The 19,564-nt window shown below is 40.8% G+C and overlaps 1 protein-coding gene across 1 annotated transcript in view; it reads left to right on the top strand.

Moving 5' to 3' along the window:
* Positions 1–2,545: 2,545 nt before the first annotated feature.
* The window catches only part of syt6a (synaptotagmin VIa), a gene marked incomplete at its 5' end in the record, with an annotated part of 82,436 nt that continues 65,417 nt past the window's right edge, over positions 2,546–19,564 (top strand). The window contains one exon of the mRNA XM_080497154.1: positions 2,546–2,738. Coding sequence (XP_080353280.1) covers positions 2,546–2,738 — 193 coding nt within the window. The remainder of the gene's footprint in view (positions 2,739–19,564) is intronic.

Here is a 19,564-nt window from a genome sequence, read left to right as displayed (position 1 = left end):
CTGCACCGTCTCATCATGATATAAGCATCCAGTTGACATGGCAGATTAGTTCTGGTTTCATCTCTGCACAGTAGCTTCTGATTGGAAATCTGTTCCTTCTACTCTGATACACTTCTACTGATCAACAGGCAGGAAGTCAAACCAAAGGTACATGAGGGAGGTGCTGCCCCACGGTGTAGGCTTTAACACACTCACCTCATAACGAGAAGGCTTTGTATTTGAGCCTGTGCAGAGTTTCCATGTTTTCCCTTTGCATGTGTGGGTTTTCTCTGGTGTATTATGCTTGTCTCTCACAGTCCAAAAACACATATTAGAGGCAATTTGGTGCCTTTAAACATTCTTATTTACACAGGCTTTTGCATAAACAATAGACTTTACTTACTTTATTACAGTTATCTTAATAAAGTTATTATTCATTCTGATTTTTATGTTGTTTTTAAATCCCTTCAACTTGCATTTAACTTGATTGACTTGAAAATTGCTCCTTGAAAATTAATCACAGATTCGTTTTTAAAGTGATGCAGTGAAGCGCTTACTCCACACATGCAGAAATTCATCACGCACAGCAGGTGGAGTTCCCCTACTCATGTAGAAATGTTTGTAAAATTATTTGTAAGTTGGATACATCGAGTTCGTTGTTTGCGAAGGTACCCGGAACAGCTTGTCGTGTGTGGTTCTCTGAGGAGAGGACGTAATATTTGTGGGTGATTTTGGACACCAAATACCAATATGGGAAAAGCCCAAAGTAAAATTGAGCTGTTGTTACACAATGAACTTACGAACAACCACTGACTGACTATGGATTGGTTTGAAGTGGATGCAATGTGACGCTTACTCGTCAGTGTAAAAATTCATTGTTTTTGCGTTTGATGCTGGGCTTTGTTTTTTCTGCTCGGGTGAAAATTTATTTTTCTGTGTTTGTAGCATGAGCAAGTCCATTGTTGGTGTAGGTACCTGGAACAGCGTGACGTTGGCGTCCTCTAACAAGAAGACATAATATTTATAGGTGATTTGGGATGCCGAATACCTCATGGGAAAAGTGCCAAGTAAAACAAAGTCAGTGGATGCAGTGTGGCACCTTGAAACAACTTGGAGATTAAGATTCAGATTCTTCTTTGCTTGCTTTAATGTATTTCTTTCAAAGCTTTAATGTATTTATTTTATACATATATTTCTTTTATTTCTTTGTAAAGCACTTTCCCTGTCTTTGAATGGTGCTCTATAAATACATGTGCCTTTCTGGAGATGTGAATGTGAGTGTGACAGTGTGTGTGTGTGTGTGTGTGTGCGTGCGTGTGCGTGTGCGTGTGTGCGTGTGTGTGTGTCCTATAATAGCCCAATGCAAATAATGAATTAATAAAGGAATATAAAAGATTGATGGGTGGATGAAAGCAATGCATCACATCAGAAGATATACCTGGAATAAATGGTCTCAGTTTTAATATTAAACAGTTTTTGATGAGATTGTTTTGTCAAATTCTGCACTTGAGGGACAATGATCTATTATTCCAAGAATGGGGGTGTACACACTGCCCTCGTGCCTCTGAACGATTGTTGCAACCGACTATATTTCGGAGATACAAAAAAAAGATGGTACAAGAACATAAAATGCAAATATATAATTTTAGAAATGGTTTATTGATAGCACAGTGATGTTATTGATAGTATTTAGACTGGTCATGCAGGTAATCAGCTTGACAAAACTCAAGCAGGAAAGCTGTAATAAAGAGAGATTTGTTGAAGTGTACCAGTTACTGAGTGTGCACCAGCATTCCGACTTTGTTGATGCACTGTATGCAGCCACACTTTGTCCATCTTTCTCACGAGAGGTTTAATCATCATCATTAGAGGTCGTCAACACTCAGAGATCACAGCGGGAGCAGTGGGGGATTGTGGGTGGGAGCACGGAGACCTGGTAGTCACAGGTGGTTTAGCTCCAAGGGAATTCATCACAAGAGATGCACTGACCTCCCGGGAACAAGCTATGTCAGCTGAACTGAGAAAAACAAGTGTATTGGTTGTCATGATGGTGATTTTTTTTTCCTTTCTGAGGTTGTACACACAGAGAAGGAGTGGTGGCAGATCAGTCAGATCAAGGCTTGTGGGTGGGGAGAGGGACTGAAGGGGTCATTAAGCTTTGGCATTTGTTAGCATATCAAGTTCTGCATGTCATTAATGTGGTTCATTTGACTTGCTTCTTTAGATGTGATGCAATAACTCAGCCCGTGCATCACCTGGGGATGCATCTGATTCATTAAGGCTACAACGGCTGCACATACACACTTGCGCACAAACACAGCACATTCATACCCTTCGCATTATTGGCCTGGCAAAGACAAATCAACACAAACAAACCGAAGCATACGCACATACACACTCTGCTCACACACACACTGGAGTGTATCTATGTGTAAACCCAGTTGAGAGACCGTGGAAGAAGGAGAAGAATCAGCCGAGGACGAAGACAAGTTGCATTTATCATCTGCATGCCAGGCTTGCTGCTGCCGCTGCCGCCGCGCGTGTGTGGGTGTGTTAGTCCCCTCGGATGAGCACACACAGGGCTGAGGATGCAGCTGGGAGCATGAGTTCTGACCGAGAGGAGTATGACATGGTCTGTCAGAAAGCTGTGACCCTAATTGTTGACCTTTGCCTGCACAACAGCACACTGCTGGAACAGGACACCTGTCAGGATTTCCTCTTCTTATTGTCCAGCCAGAGCTCAAACCACAAAGAAGTGGGTAAGTAATATAATTAACTCCTGATCTATACTGGGTGTTAGGCTCGTAGCTTTCCTGATGTGCTCTGCAAGGATACATGCTAATTTGTTTCTCAGAGGGTTACTATGCTTTTATTGGATGTGAAAGACATAAATGTGCCATTCTACAGTGCAGCATGCAGCTTTTTCTCATTAAACATGTGTCCCTATTTGTTTTCTTTCAACTATATGTATGGTCACAGATGGCAGCCTGTGTAGGGCTTTGACTAAACGCTGTCAGCCATTAATACATTCTTAATGAGTTTTTGTGACTCAAGGGCAACAAGACGATAGGTGTATAGAACAAACTCATGCTGAGACTCGAGTTTGCTCCAGAGAGCTGATCCTTCTATACCGTTAATAGATAAACCTCCAGGCAGACTAATGCCAGCTGATGCTGTCCCGACCACTCAGGCTTACAATAAAAGAAAAGAAACAAGGAAACAAAAGGAGAATGCTTTTTCAGGAATGCACACTTTATGCCTGAGTGAGTAACAAGTGTGTGGACATACAATACAATCAGCAGAGGAGCGCAAAGAGTGTGTGTATAATTTGCACAGCAAAGTTTTTACATCCCGGGAGTGAATTTCTGACTTATTCATGAGAGCTGATTTACACATCTGTTGCTTTCTCTTACATCTGTTGCTTTGGCACTTGCAGCAAGCTTCACCCCTCTTTAAAGGAGTAATCCCTCGCTTCAAACGCAGCGTAATATCGGCATCGCTGCAATACATTGTCACAGAATCTGTGTTTGATGCATGTAAGATGTTTAATCTGCAAATATTGGCTGAGATTTCCTCACGCAGAAACAAGCTTAGCAGCGGGAAATGTAACCTAAATCTATGGCTCAATGCAAACGAGATATGACCAAAGGATTCTTATAGATTCTGAAAGGACGCTTAGATCTCAGTGTGCACACATTTTTAGAAAGCAGCATTCAACGTCTCTGTACAGAACAAGAAGCGATGCTTTAATTCTCTCTTGATATCTGATCACAAGTATGAAAAGTGAAAAAGAGACTAACAGTAGCAGAACAGATGGGTTTAAAATACAACTATCAGGACAATTTCATACCCGTTATGTGATCTATTACATAATAAATTCAGAACTGCGATCTGTAATCACACTTGCCAATCCATCTGATTTTATGACTCCGTTCACCAGTTTGTTGTACGTCTGTCAGCACTGATTTCAGTGTTTGACGGGAAAATATCCACAGCTTTGTCTGCAGGTGCACAAAAACAAAGAAAGAAAATATGAGTTGTGGCTTCTTGGTGAAGGATGGCTCCCCTGTTCAGAGTGCACGTCACACCAATCCTGACCACATCCACTGTCACCTCACATCATCCTCAGCGGAGGAATTGAACGTACATCACAGTGCCACTGGCATCCACGACTGAGCTGCGGGGACATTAAATGCCATTGCATGTTATGTAGCCACTGATGCAAATCCCTTCTGCCACGTGGAAGCTAAAGACAAGCTGCTTCACATAATGTTGGAGGATGTGTAGGTTGGGGAGATGGGGGGTTGTAAAGAAATGTCTCCTTGCATGTATGGTTTGTGCAACAATGCGTGCATCCTGCAGAGAGCAATATGTGGGGCTGTGCATCAAACAGTGTGCCCCCCCCCCACTATAGACCCTCACATTGAAATGAAAGATACAGACTGAAGTTACTGTGTATGAACCTATCGCCAGGCAAGGGGCCATATTCCATAATATCCTGATTTCATTTTGTCCCCTCACCGCCCACCCCCCAAAAAAAACAACAACCCCAAAAGAAAACAATGATGAAGTAACAACAAATAAACAAGACATAAAACAATACCTGTGCAACACATTGACACCAGTTGTGTGTTGTAAATACTGACAAAGAAGGACACTTCATTCAAATTCTGTTGTTGATGTGTTTTACCCTTTGCCTTGGAAAAATCTAGTCTCATTCCTCCAGAGTACACAGGGTCACCTGATTAAATCTGATCAAATGCAAACAAATGTGACACTATATTTAATCATAATGCCATTAATCAAGAAAAACAGATACAATGGGTGGACAGTAGTGGCCAATGTTGGATGGTAATACCAACAATGTTGGGTGAGATTTCTCTAGCACATTTTATACGGTGCTCTGTTGTATTTTGTTGCTCCTGCTTTTGCTGTTTTTATGATTCCTGTTTTTATTGTTTTTATGACACCACTGTACAGTGTCCTTGGGTGTTCTGAAAGGTGCTTTCAAATTAAATGTATTATTATTATTATTATTATTATTATTACAAAATAATTGAAAAAATAAAAAATATTACAACTTAACAAGTAGAGTAAGAAATGTGTCCAGTTCAGAAATCAGCTTTCCTTGATTTAGTTTAAAGTTAGATTGTGATGTTTGGATCCGAACCACTGCTGTAGAATATATCAATAGCCATTAGTAATCAGAAGACATGGGGTTTCTGACTTACAGTATACACATTTTTACAGAGTCATGTCTGCAAATTCTAATTAACAGACAAAAACAGCTAATTAATAGAAAATTGGGTGATTATTGTTTAATCTCTGATAAGAAGCACAGGACAGCTGACTCGAGCTTGCGAAAGAGAAACAATTACATGTATGTCACAAGTATGCATTGATAAAATATCATTTGACTTTACTTTTGTCCCTATGCTGGGCAGTGGTGTAGTGGTTGCTGTTCTCTCCTCACAGCGAGCAGAGCCCTATTTCAAGCCCAGTCCGGGGCTGATTAAAGCTTGCTTTTCTCCCTGTGCATGAGTAGGTTTTCGTCAAATACTTTGGTTTCCTCCCACAGACCCAAAATATCCGAGTTTCATAAAGGTTTTCACCGTTGTGATGCGAGTGTCTGATTCTGTGTTTCCCACAGTGAACGTTCACCCTGGGAACCTGAGTGGTATAAAGCAGTTGGGAAAAATGAATGGATATTTCTATCTAAGCAATTACAGAAATTTGAAGGGGACTTAAAAAATATCTGCCTGATTTCCTCTTCTGTGACAGCACAAAGAAGCTCTATGGGTTTGTGACAATGCATCTGCAGGAAATTATCTGCAGCTATCATGCTCACAGCAGTGGAGTCATTTTATCAGGGCAGATCTCATTCTGAACTCCCCGCTGCTGGCTGAGTGACCTCCCCCTCCTCACTACAGCGTCAGACCGATTATAGTAAAATAAGAACAACTAATTAGAAAGCCGGGGACTTCAATTCCCCTGTTCTGATGTGGCTGGGAGATAATAAGCAATTGTCTTTATCGAGCAATTTGTTGAATCCTGATTGTATTCCAATGAAGGCTGCTGCTGCCACTGTGCTGGAACCACCTGCTGTGAAAGGCAACACAGGACTTTTACAGTGAGATAAATGAGTGCTCAGGGCAGCGTCACCCACACTCTGCTGAGCAAACGTTTCCCTCTGATCAGCTGCCTGCCTTAGATATTGATATTCAATCCAGAGCTGTGATACAGGTTACAGAGGATACCCCTTGAGGCCATGGAGCTCTTAAACGTCTGAATGCCCCCTTTCCACGATGCCCCCACTTCTCCAAACACTCGCCCTCATTACCGATTCCACTTTCATTATCAGCTCCAGGTTCAGGTGTGTGGGCTCGGATTGACGTGGCTCATTTTTGATCACGCCATTTCTCGCGCAGCCGTCTCATCGTGAGGTTTATTAAGCGAGACCTTGGCTGGCAGAGGACATTAGCATCAGTGGATCATTCATTTGGTTCCCACAGGCCTGCTCCTCTTCTCTCTGCTCGTGGTATTTGCAGGGAAGGATATGGTGCAATGCAGGTTGAGTCCAAAACAGAAAAACAAGAACATCAAATTAACTGCACTGTGGAGATTAGAACCCCGGCTGAACCACTGTGCCTTTCAATAATTCATACCCACTGTCTACCGTCCCAGTGTTTTATTGATACAACATTTCACTGTAGACCACAAAGCAACACTGGAGACTGTCTGTTTCTGTTGTGAGAGATAACACGCACAGCAGCACCTGTCTCGACTGTCTCGGCTGTCTCAGCTGTCAGGAAGAAGACCAAATGCATGTCCTTCAAGGCTGGGGCTATAATTATTATAATTATTACAATAATGAAACACAATCCTGCATGTTTTAAAATACAATTGCCTTCATTATCTACATGCATCCTCAGACTACTGGTGTCAGACATATTGTTTATGGGTCAAAACCTGAACCCAACCTTTATAAATGAATTTTAATTTTGAAAAATGACCACATACCTTTTAAACTATATCGGGACTCTTCAAACCAGACCCTGCAAGCAAGTGGATTTTCTTTATGAATTTAGTTTAAACAAAAACAGTACATTAGCCTAACCAATTAACCAAATGTTAAATGGTTAACAAGGTTGGGAGGGTTACTTTCAAAATGTAATCCGTAACTTACTCCATCACAAAATTAAAGTAATGTACCAGATTACTTTTGGTTATTTTTGGATTACTTTAATACGGAATAGTTAAACAGAGACACTGAAAAGCTACAGTATTCTTAAATCAGGTGTCACTCTCTTAAATTTGAAAAAAGGAAAAAAATTAATTACATTTAAATCGACTTCATTATAAAAATATTTTTCTGAGTTGTACTTCACCTCTGATATTCGACCCCTGTCATCAACCACACAAGCTTTGAATTTTTGATTTATTTATTTTTTATTATTTCAAGAAGCTTTTATTTTCTTAAAGGTTTGAACATGAAGATATGACACTTTTTGCTCACTAGGGGTTAAAAATCAAGCATACATGGCACATTTCTGACCTGAAGTCAAAGAGCATGCTCAGGATGAGGAGGAAATAATGAGCGTCAGTGTGGAACACATTTTTCATTAAAATTAATGCACTAAAGACAAAAGTCCGACAGTGGCCTGAATACAAATTTGCTCTTCTGTACTAAACTCTGTGAACGGCATCTTAAACGGGAACGCCTTCATCTCTTCCTCCTGAAGGCTCCTCCAGGCTCTCCCCTCCCCCTCTGCCATGTTTTCATTTTAAAAAACTCAATAGCAACTGGGACGTCCCCGAAGGTGCTAATTTCGAGTGATGTTATCTGCTCCCCTGTTGAACAGCTGCAAAACTACCATGAATGCCAATCCATCTCCATGAATAAATTATATATAAAAAAAGAAAAAACATCCTCCTGGACTTGATAGAGCAGGCTTTGCCATGCAAACATACGCTCTCTTTTCAGAAGGCGGTCGTTTTTCTCTTACACAATGCATCAGTGTCGCTATCAGTGCAAGTGTTTGCCGGATTGGTAAAATAGAAACCTGCTGTGTGTTACCAAAGGCCAGCACGCTGGGTAGGGCCTCTGTTGGGCTATTGACCAGTAACATTGGTTTATTGATTAAAGAATCAGGCCCTGAGAGAGCAGAATGCCGAGAGTCTCACAGGAGGAGGAGAGGTACAATAGAGCATGAGAAAATCATGTTTTCTTTCCCATTTGCCCGACTAGCGCTTAACATTATACACTGAAGTCCCCTACTGATGTACATCCTCTCCGTCCTTCAACTGTGTGAGAATTTACTTTCAGAATTTATGCTTGTCTCTTTAATAATTTATCCCTTATCGCAAACCAAGGACAACAAACGAAGGTTTTTCATCTTGAGTTTGTGAACCATCAATTTCTCTTCTTTATTTCACAACCCTGACAAAAACTAGTGTGCACCACCTCCTCATCTCTAACTAAGCTGTACAGATGAAGCAGGTGACCAGGGTGGAGCATGGTGCAGCTTGAGATCTGGAAAAGACAGTTAAAATTCCAAATTAATTCTCCTTTTGATGTTTTCTGATTTTCTACTGATTCATCCAAAGTATGGTCATGCAGATTTGTCTCCACCTGATATCAGCCCAAGATGTCCAAGATGCAGCCATGATCCAGCCACATAAGGCCACATGTTTTGGACATGCAAGTCTTTGAGCAACTTTTGGATAGAACTTTTCAAGGCCATAACCCAGAGTTCGAATTACGGGGGAGCTAAGGGGAGCTGGGCTCCCCTGAAAGGGACCTGAGCTCCCGTGAAAGCCTAATTTGAAAAATTTAGGGGGAGCTCTAAAAACACTGGAAATACCTATTCTACAAACTTGAGAGGTCTGATCGGAAAATAGGGCTCCCCCGAAAGCCACCTTGTAATTCGAACCCTGCCATAACCCATATACTGTACATCTCAATCCGGTCATTGGTATTTTTGGATCAACACCCCCAGAAAAACAATCAAATGCCATTGCTTTTTTAACATTGATGGCACAGAGGCTGAATTCTTCTGCAGTGGAAGTTGGTGAAACCTCCCTCATTTAAACGTTGGGTCACAGAGGTGCTTTCTAGCATGACACTGGAGAAATTAAGATATAGCGGTAGCAAACAAAAACTTTTTATAGAATTTATTGAGAATGTACCACTCACTTAGCACTAATGATACAATAACATCCTATGCAAGACCAGCTGTGTTTGGTTGGCTGATTGTGAGTGTTACACCTTCCGCTTTGTATGAAACCATCCTTTTATCTTTGCCTTTTACATTTTGTTGTGTAATTCCTCAACAAGCCTGTATTTGAGTGCATCCAAACAGTGTGCCCTTGAACATACAGATGTACAAACTTGATTTGAGTGAAAGATACATTTCTTCTTCTTTCATTTGATGTTTTCTTTTTTTTCCTCCTGGCCTTGGGGTGGGAATGGGTGGGTTTCTATTTGTTAACCTGTTCTGTTAGCAAATGAAAAGCAATAAATAGTTCTTAAAAAAAAGTTCTTAAAAAGGAATAAAAAAAAGAAATCATCAGCAGGTTACCAGTCTATCGCCTGTCAAACACAGAAACAGACATTACTAATAATCACTCTTTGGCAATTTGCTGTCATCAGTCAACTTAAGATTATCAAAAGATTCAGATATTAACAAGACATAGATTGAACAAAAAGAAGAATTTTTTTTGAGTTTTCATAGTTTGAAAACAAAGTTGCAGGGTCAACTTTATCACAGGGTCATAAAGGCTCTACGTATGCATGAAATCAGTTGAAACGCTCTTGAAACCATTTATACTTTGTGGCACATGATGTGTTGGAATGAGCATGTGGTAATCAATTCATCAGGAAGTCATTAGTTTTTCAAAGAAAAAAATTGAAATCCATGACAGCAGCGATGGCAGGAGCTAGCAATAACAATAGGTAATAAGAGGTCAAGGCATCTAAACAGGATTTCTAGAGGTCATCTTGTTGGAGGTGTTCCAGGCGTGGCTGGTCGGACCATTGTCTGAGGCATTTGGTGGGAAGATTATATATTTTTGTTGACTTAGAAGTAGCTGATATTTCTGTTGACTTACAAATACCTGAGAGTGTCATCTGATCCATGTATCTGCTCCGTGTATCAAACTTCCCTCAAACAAGACACTCAATGTTCGTATTGGTGTGTGAGCACCTTTTGTCACAGCCTTTGCCATTGGTATGTGAATGTGTGAGCAGAATGTGTGAATGTGACAGTTCTTGTAAAACATGATGTGGCTGCTCAAGCAGTCAGGTGAAAGTAAAGACATGCAAGAGCTACTTTGCTCTCTATATTGCCACAGAGACCCCAAGTGGACGAATCAGGAAAGAAAATGGCTGAGGGATGCAACATTGCCTATCACTCGTTGTTTATTTGCATTACTGGGTGTGTGAATGCTATTTTCTGGTGATAAGGAAGAGAGTTCGATAGACTTCGGTGTCTTGTGTCCCTCTCGTGAAACACTTTCCATTTTACTTTTACTTTCTGAACAAAGCACCACGATTGCTTGCCTGTGTGGAGCTTCATGGCTGGTTCATTTTATGTAGCTCGTTGTGTCATGATGGCTGTTGAGCTGTCTCTCACGGTGAAAGGCTTCAGGCCTCTGGGGGCGACACTCAAGTCACGCTCACAGAGTTGATGGTGTTGAATCAGACATGGGGTCTGAACACATCATCACACACATTATTGTGCGCACTTACACACTGATCTCACTAAATGGCTGAACACTAAAAATACTGGATCGTTCCGGGAAACACTAAAATATTTCGAGAGATCCAACGAGACAAACTTACATAGAAAATTGGGCTGAAGTAATGAATGTTTTATTCTACATTCAGACACCTGCAGGGATTCAAACCTCCACTGACTGAGCTAGTACTCCCTTCTTTACAAATTCCACAGACTCTCGGGGGTTGAAACTGTGGGGATCAGCAGGATATTGAGTCTGAACAGCCTTCAGGGTTGTGAGGAGCAAAGAAGACCAAGGAGTGCTGACTATCTTCAACCTTCCTCCTCTATAATCACTTGACCTCAACCTATGGCAGGGAGGGAGTCAAAGCCAGCTGTTTGAGCTCAGTTGAGCCAGATCACTTAAGGCCCTGTCTGCACGAGCCAAGACGATCTTTTGTCTCCCTGCTGTTCTTACAAATACACTAAAATAGAGAAAAAGACATAGTTCATGCAAAATTTAAGACACTGACAAATGTAACACATCACCTTATTAAATTAAATAGCATCAGTAGCTTCTGAAGCACAATCTAGATTATGTAAGTCTTGTAATTATTGTTGTTAAGTGACGTCGCGAGGGACAATGGGTCGAGAGGTGGGGCGATAACATCATAGTTTTCAGCTAATGTGCATCTTGCCCACCCATATTTCAATGTCGAGGTGGTGTTTTCAAATTTCCCCAATCTGGAATCCATTCGGAAAAACAAACCGGTTTTCAGGCTCCTAAAATGCAGCACCGTGTGGCTCATCGACCAAAAATGCGGTTACATGACACGGCATTGTCAAGTAACAGCTTAATAACCCATAGATAATGACAAAGGACAACAAGAAGTGTATTCTGCAAATAGTTTAGCTTGTTGCTTTTTTACCAAATCTGGCATGAACAACCTGAAATTTCTTTTGCTAATAAAAGCACAACTTCTGACACATAATGGTTATGATGTGCTCTTTGGAATTCACCCTCACAGTATTGATCAGATGCTCATGCGACACTTGGAACTATAATCTGCATTGCAAATGGCACCCCCTCCTTATGGTGCCATATGATTAAGATGGAAACATTAATTGAGAATACAAATAAAACCTTTTTTCAGCCTTGAGTTATTTCACATAATTGTTGTATGACATGCTCCTTCAATCAATCAATCAATCAAATTTTATTTGCATAGCCCTATACAATAACCCAGTGGTACCCAAAGTGCTTTACAACAAAGCTATAAAAACAATACATTAAGAAATAAATACAAGAATAATACATAAAAAACAATAAATAAAACACGGGTGCTGACTGTGGGAGGTGCGACAGTGCTGCAGGTTGGTGGAAGCCTTCCAGAAATTCATAAAAACAGAGCATACAGACTAAATACACTGCCCTCGACAGAGTTAAAATCCCGAGCTCCTTCTCAAGGGAGCTCAGGATTTAATGCTCTAAAAGTAAAAGTTGGTGCAAAAACAAATGCATGAATTGAAACACTTGGTTTGCATTTTTGAAAATGTGCTCCAGACATTGCTTTTTGCTTTTACTGAGTTACATTTCTTTCTGTCATTTAGCATACTTTATACATGTTCTTTGTAAATCAAGCCATACCTGCTTTAGTTGATCTCAGCCAGACAGGATCACCACACATCAAAAAACAGATTGCAACTAACAAATCCATAAATGTGTGAAACATCATATATGGACAGCTGGACTATTAAGTGAAATTGCGAGAAAAGACTGAGATAATTGCAGGTCCAGAACTCCAAAGTTACATTGCTACCTCCCACAGGACCATAGACTATATTGACGTGAACACAACGTCCCTGATAATTACCATCATGAAATGTTCCCACTTTAATTAATGAAAAATCATTGCCCTCATCAGCATGTTGCATGTTGATTAGATTTGTTATCTGTATGCTCCTATTTGCTTCTCAGAGGATTAGTATGGGTTGCACACAAAGGCATTGTACCCAGCTCACATAATGCAGTAAAGGTTCAGTTTATTACAACATACAAGTCACAAGAAAGTTTTTCATCCCTTGTTACTCATGTGCAATAACTATTTGTAAAGCACCTTTCATCCATGTAATGCAACTAAGTCGTCACAAACCTTTCAAAGACACAAATAAACAAAAAGTGCGACATGTTCAACATAAGTAGCATCATGAAGGACGATGCGCCAAAATGCAAATGTCAGTATTTATTAACTAATAACGATGAGAAGAGTGATTTCTATCATTCGTAACTTGTTTCAAAGTTGTTAGTGCAACATTGAAGTGTGATTACCAACATCCCAACACTGCTGTTAGGTGTGATCTAAATATTGTCACTCTCACACACGTCATGTTTGACCAGAAGAAGTCCAGTCAGCAGCAGGGTGTGAGGACTTGTATTTTGTAGCCTGTGGTCGCGGGATGTGAGAATTTTTCTTTCAAATAAAATTGTAACCACCCACAGGCTATGGCAAGATAATGAGGAGGAGGACCACGACATTAAAACTTTACTCACTAATTAGAGACGTTGCATGCATGGGAGACTAAATTAAATACAAATACCAATGCTTAAGGGACAAACCAAGGGTGTAATAAGCACGCAGCACGGCAGTGTTTTATGCCGCGACGCCACTATAAATTATGACATTGACTGAAGATGTTTTTCTTTATTCTCTTTAAGGTTGAGCCAAAGGGGAAGGGCAGCAATTTATTTAGTAGTCCATTATACTGTGCGCAGGATAGCCTCCACCGTGTGCGTCTGCATACAAATCCTCGTTCTGCAAGCTGCCAGAAAACGTGTTAGTCACAGAGCACCTAGAACATATGGTGCCTTAGGCCCTCCATCAGTTCAGACTGTATCCGTTCCCATTTCCTGGAATCTCTGCTGCTTCCTATATTTTGTGTGTTTCACTTATACTGCCATTAACAACCCCCTGAGGAAACATGACCCACAAGAAGCACAATCAGGGAGCCGAGGAACGGGACGACAAATTGAATAACAACGTCATGACAAAAGACTGCGAGGCACAGAAAATTGTGTCTATGTGTGTGTGCTCTTTCAGATTTGTATCCGTGTCAATACGTGTGTGTAAATGTGTAGTTGATTTGTGGGTAAGTAGGGTCATGCAGCTGGCGGAACATGTGGCTCCAGAGCACCGGTGGTGATCATGTTTCATTACAGCCAAAAGACTGAAATGATTTTGTTGTCCTCTGTTGCTTCTTTGCACAGAACAGGTGGAAATAGAGGTGCTATTTGAGGTTTGTTGTGACATTTCATCCTGTGATTATATTAGCGCCCTCTGCAAAGCAGCCACTGCCTGCTCTGAAATGATGTTACCTAAGCTGACAAGAATTGATAGGATGACCTTACAAGCTGGTCCAAAATTGCTCCATGGTTTCACGGTAAAACGCCACCGATGCGAAAACAGACGAGTGGAATTTTTTCAATTCATTTTACAATAATAAGAGACATTAAGAAATAAAAAATAAAAACTATAAAAATAAAGTCTTTGGTAAACATTTATCAACCTAATCTCATGTGTGATGTCCAGCCAAATGCAAGGCTGATTGAATTCTTGACTAAAAGCTCGACGACAAGTAGACATAATCACCTTGAACACACGCTCACATCAGCAGCCATGATGCATTATTCAGCAGGAGCATCCATTACATTTCCATATTTCATTTACCTACAGTAATAAATATCCACATATAGACTGCAATCTACAACAAAATTACTCGAAATCCATTAATCCTTCGACAGAGATGAAAGTTCTGAAGACAAAGGGACAGATTACGTGACTACATGGAAAGAGTCAAACTTTCTGAAATGGATTAAGGCCTGCATAGGATACATGGGTAGAGATTTAAAATGTACATGAGGATAGTAGTAAAGAATTACAAATACTAACAATATTCTAGTTGAAGTATTTTTTCTGGGGCGTGCCGTGGTTAGTTCTCTTACTTCGCAGGAAGAATATTTCAAATTGGAATTCTTTTCTCACACTGAGATTAATTGCTGCTAAAATGCCATTGAGTGTGTATGACTGTTTGCCATGTGATTGACCAGGCATCCACTCCTGGATCTGCAGATCCATTATCTGCTGCAATTGATTCCACCTCCTGGTGCGCATGTGAGAGACACCCCACTCATATTGAAAAGCGACCAGAAATTATACGATAATTTAGATACTAAGAAAATATAGCAATGTGATTAGTGGTGCGGTTTCGAAACAACACAAATGTTAGTCAGTCTGGTGAAGGATAGCTTGCTGAATGGCTTTATAATGTTTTTGAGCAAAGGGGCTGTCAGATGTTAATATCTGAGCTAATGATTCTTGGTCACAGGGTGCTGAAGCCTATCGTTGCATTCACCCAGTAACAGGACAATCACACACACCCACACCGATGAGCAATTCAAGGTCACCTAACCTAATATACATGTCTTTGAAAGCATCCCTGGATGGAAAGAGCATGCAAACTCCACACAGAAAGGCTCTTAGAATCCCTGTGATTCACTTTCTAGATTTTTTTTCTGGCACCAGTGAGGAAACATTTCAATATGTATAAAACATGATTTGCATTAAGATCACCAGTTAGAACTGCACAAAGCTGCACACCACATTCTCTAATTTCTGATTTTCTGAAACATTACGGTGCACACCCACTCCTCTGAATGTGTGGAGCCTTGAAAATAAAAGCGCTGAAGGGTTTTCTTTGACATTTCTGATGTACACAACTAACAGACTAAAGTAGGATGCAACAACAGGATGGGATAAATGCAGCTTAAGAAATACTTAAAGCCATAAACTGTGGGCCTACCATGTGCAATCTGGCGCCCCCATCCATTTTTCTTACAAGGCAGTTATGTACAGGTGTTGGAATCGCAGTGCTTTAATGTGTGCAGGGTATTGTTATTCGTCACGTATTAACGATATAACAGGTGATAAATACTGGAAGTGTTAAGGAAATGAGACAATGCAATTTACCATCCATCAGTTTTGACCTGGGGGGAGGGTCGGAGGTTACTCCTGAATATATCTCTATGTAAATAAGTTTTGCAGATGGTAATTCATCCCCTGATAAATTGCCACGCTCTTTGACAAGCTAATCCCCAGCCAAGCATATAATTAAGAACACAGTTGGTCTGCTGGTAATGCATCGCATGTGTGTGACATGACAGTGAAGCAGCGTCCAGTGCCATCAGAGTGGAGCAACGGCCTAATCAGCTGTCGCCGGCTTGTACTGACCAAACACAGCCAGTAATGTGAAGGTCTGGATGAAGACGAGGAAGAGGAGCGTTACTAAGTGACGAACAGATCTCTGCTGTCAGTTTTTTTTTTTTTTTTACCTCTGACAGGAAACGAACAATCGTATATACAAGACATTTCATCTGCATGAGACTATGACAAATGGGGGTTTGTGTGCTTCAAAGTGTTCCAGTGAGGCCGAAGGGAACCGTCCAGGTTTGGCGCCTCGGGCAGAAATCACCCTTTATAGTGCAGAATCCATATCATGTCATAATCACCTCACCGCAGCAGAAGTGGCACACCAGCATTACAATTTCACTCTTGGGTGTAGTCAGCAAACACCAATGCATTATCAAGATTATCCTACTTTAATGGTTTAGTCGAATTTCAATCCTCAGTTATCATGTAATACATATGTTTTTTTTCTGAAACATAAAAAAAATAAATTATAATAATTCTGAAAAAACTGGTTGGGACTGAAGCAAGTCAGCTGAAACGAAATGTGCTGGGAAAAGTTCCAAGTTCAAACGTGTTGTTTTTCCAGTGATTGAGCTATTGAAATCAATGTGTTCAAAGTCCAAGCTCTCATCTTTTCAAAATGTTGTGTCATACTGTAGTTCAATTCAGCTATAACCTGCTAATGATATATATATTTTCTTTTTACATATTGGTATATATATTTTTACTTTTTATGGTCACTAGCTGAGGACTGAACAACAGTGTCCTCATACATATGGTTATAACTTATGTACACTGGCAGTAGTGAAGAAGTGCTGGTGAGACTCACTGTGAGCCTTTGTGCTTGTGTGGATTGCAGTAGGAAAACTCAGGGAATAGAGTGGTTGTTTGGTTTGCACATCAGCTCAGAGAGGAGGTGTGAGTGGTGCTGGTCTCAGGGGAGAGGAGAGTCTTGGTATGAAAATCTGGACTTCACTGGGACTTTGAATTGGAGTGGGTGCCTGAGGACATCCTGTTATCCAACTGTTTATCATCCTTTTTTTTAATTATTTCTTGTCCTGTGTGAGCATATTTTCCATTAATCTCCCCATTCTTGACCATATCACCTATCACCTCTCATTGATTGGACCAAAGTGCCAGCAGATCACAGTGGAAAGACTTTAAATCCTCTGGCTGCATACAGAATATCAAAGCACCTACTTATGCAAACACTGGACTGACTACACTTGCCTCCTATGTTTATCATTATCTTTTGTGTGTGTGTGTGTGTGTGTGTGTGTGTGTGTGTGTGTGTGTGTGTGTGTGTGTGTGTGTGTGTGTGTGTGTGTGTGTGTGTGTGTGTATGTGTGTGTGTTGGTAACCTAGTAATCTTTCTTGCATTTGGGTAATCCCTCTATATAGGTGTGGATGTGAGTGGTAGTGACTGTCTCTCTTTCTGTGTTTGCTAAGTAATAGACTATTGACCTGTCCCGGGTGCAGCTCACTTTCACCCTCAGATTCTTTTGTATTACCTGAACACACTGTTAGAGCAAGTTGGCCTGTGATTGGCTGAGAGTGGAGAAGGGTGGGTCAGGTGAGTGTGCAGAGACTGCTTGCAATGTGTGCATCTGTTTGGAGGAGAATGGAGGAGTTCTGGTTCTGTTTGATAATAAAGCGGCTTTACAGACAGGAACTATAGTCATGTTAACGTATAGTGACTTGGATAAGTAGCTTTCATCTGACTACTGGTTTGGAAATAGTAACGGATTATATTATTCATTGCTGAAAAAAAAGCCATATGAGAGTAACGTGTTACTAATTAATGTGTTACTGGTATCACTGTTTGTAGACTTAGCGTGAGTGATGGAGCAGTGAAAGCTGGCTAACTTATTTCCAGTGGAGCATCGTCACCACTGAAACAACACTGTGTGCATGAATATATGGTTTTATCCATGAGGGCTGCAAACTGCTGATAAATGAAGATTTGGTTTTGTGACATTTCAATGTGTTGTGCACCAGAAGCCATTGTTCAAAAATGGCCTAATGTTGGAATTGGACTCATTTTCTTTGTACATCTCAACTTCTCCATATTGCCTCACATAACTCCATATAGGCTGGAAAATCAAATGTAAATCTTTTCATACATCTTTGCACTGAAACTAAGGAAAACATTTGGTGTTGACACAAAGTTTGCATTCAAAGATTGTTAAGCTGTCTTAATATTGATCTGGACCCCTTGAGATGGAATGGGGTGAGCTTGTCACCCTGTTGTTAATTACTATTGTTGATTTGGCCACATGTGTAAATGTGTGGGGTTTGTTTGTCTCTGTGTTTACTTCTTGGTGGATTGGCAGCCTGTCTGGTGAGTACAGTACATTGCCTTCTGCCCTTTGTAATATGTAACTGACTCCTTGTGGCCCAATGTAGGTACTTAAGGTGGATGATGGAGCCATTTTGTAGCCCTTTCTTGTATACATGTGTATATCATATAGATACTATTTTCTGCTGGTTATCATAACTTGTGTTCAGTGATACTTATACAGCTGTTCAATCGCCCCACACATGCTGGAGCTCAAGTTCATCACGTCAGAGGTGGACATGAGTTCAGGTGACGTCTGACCACTAAAGGCTGTAATAAGGAACATTTTATCACTATAATTAGATACAAACAAACAAACTCTGGTTTTCAATTGACATAGGATTGGAAAGGAGATTAGTGGCATCACAAATCACTATTTCCAGAGTTCCCAGCTCTATGAAAACACTGCCAGTTAAAGCAGATATAAAAGATTGATGGACACTTCGCTCTTATTTGTATTGTACAAGATATGGACCGTTGCGTTTGAGTGGTGTCCTGTGATTCAAACTCAATTTTCTGTTGCTAGCACATCATCCAGCACACTGAGTGCACCACAATTTGACTGGCTGAACAGTGTGAAGGCACTTATGCATCAAATGTGGACGAACACAGTTTGAGAAACACAGCAATAGCCCGAGTGCTGTGCGAGAACATGGGTTGTGAGGTTAATGGCTGATTAAAACGTGCAGTGTAAGCAAACACGGCTTACACAATTAATAAAGACGTGCCATGTCTGCAAAGTTTATATTTACCTTTCGCTGCTCTGCAGTCACCAACATGCTCCACGCACAATGTGCCATTCTCAGCTTCAAGCTTTTTCCTTTTTTTTTATCTAACATTATTATACAGCTGGCAGCCCCTGAAGCTTCTTTCAAGGATCCTCTTCACGTAAATACACTGTGGGTCTATGGCACTCTAAAAATACCCCACACAGGGAGCAAGCTCTGCATACCAACAGGTTCCACATGGTAATGAGTCTGTCTTCAACATTCTATACACTACAAAGATTCTACATTCAGTAGAAAGGTGCTCCTATAGCCTCAGTTCCTGTGGCATTTAGCCAAGACTGAAGTGAGAAAGTGTTAGTGCTGGAGAGCCGCCCTGCATTCAGAGTGGAGCAGGTCAGTCTGAGAGGAAATGGAAACACTCTCCACAGACTGCTCCCTTCGCTAGGAGGAAAAGTCCTGTAATATCCGGCCACTGCCTCACTTGATGAGGAGCTGATATATCCCTTTGTGGCTCAGCGAAGGCCTCATGTGCTTAACTTTTATCAGTGCTAGACCAAG

This window comes from Blennius ocellaris (genome assembly GCF_963422515.1).
Source record: "Blennius ocellaris genome assembly, chromosome: 5".
NCBI lineage: Eukaryota > Metazoa > Chordata > Actinopteri > Blenniiformes > Blenniidae > Blennius > Blennius ocellaris.
The sequence above is the reverse complement of the archived record's forward strand: the minus strand, read 5'-3'. Positions and strand labels throughout refer to the sequence as shown.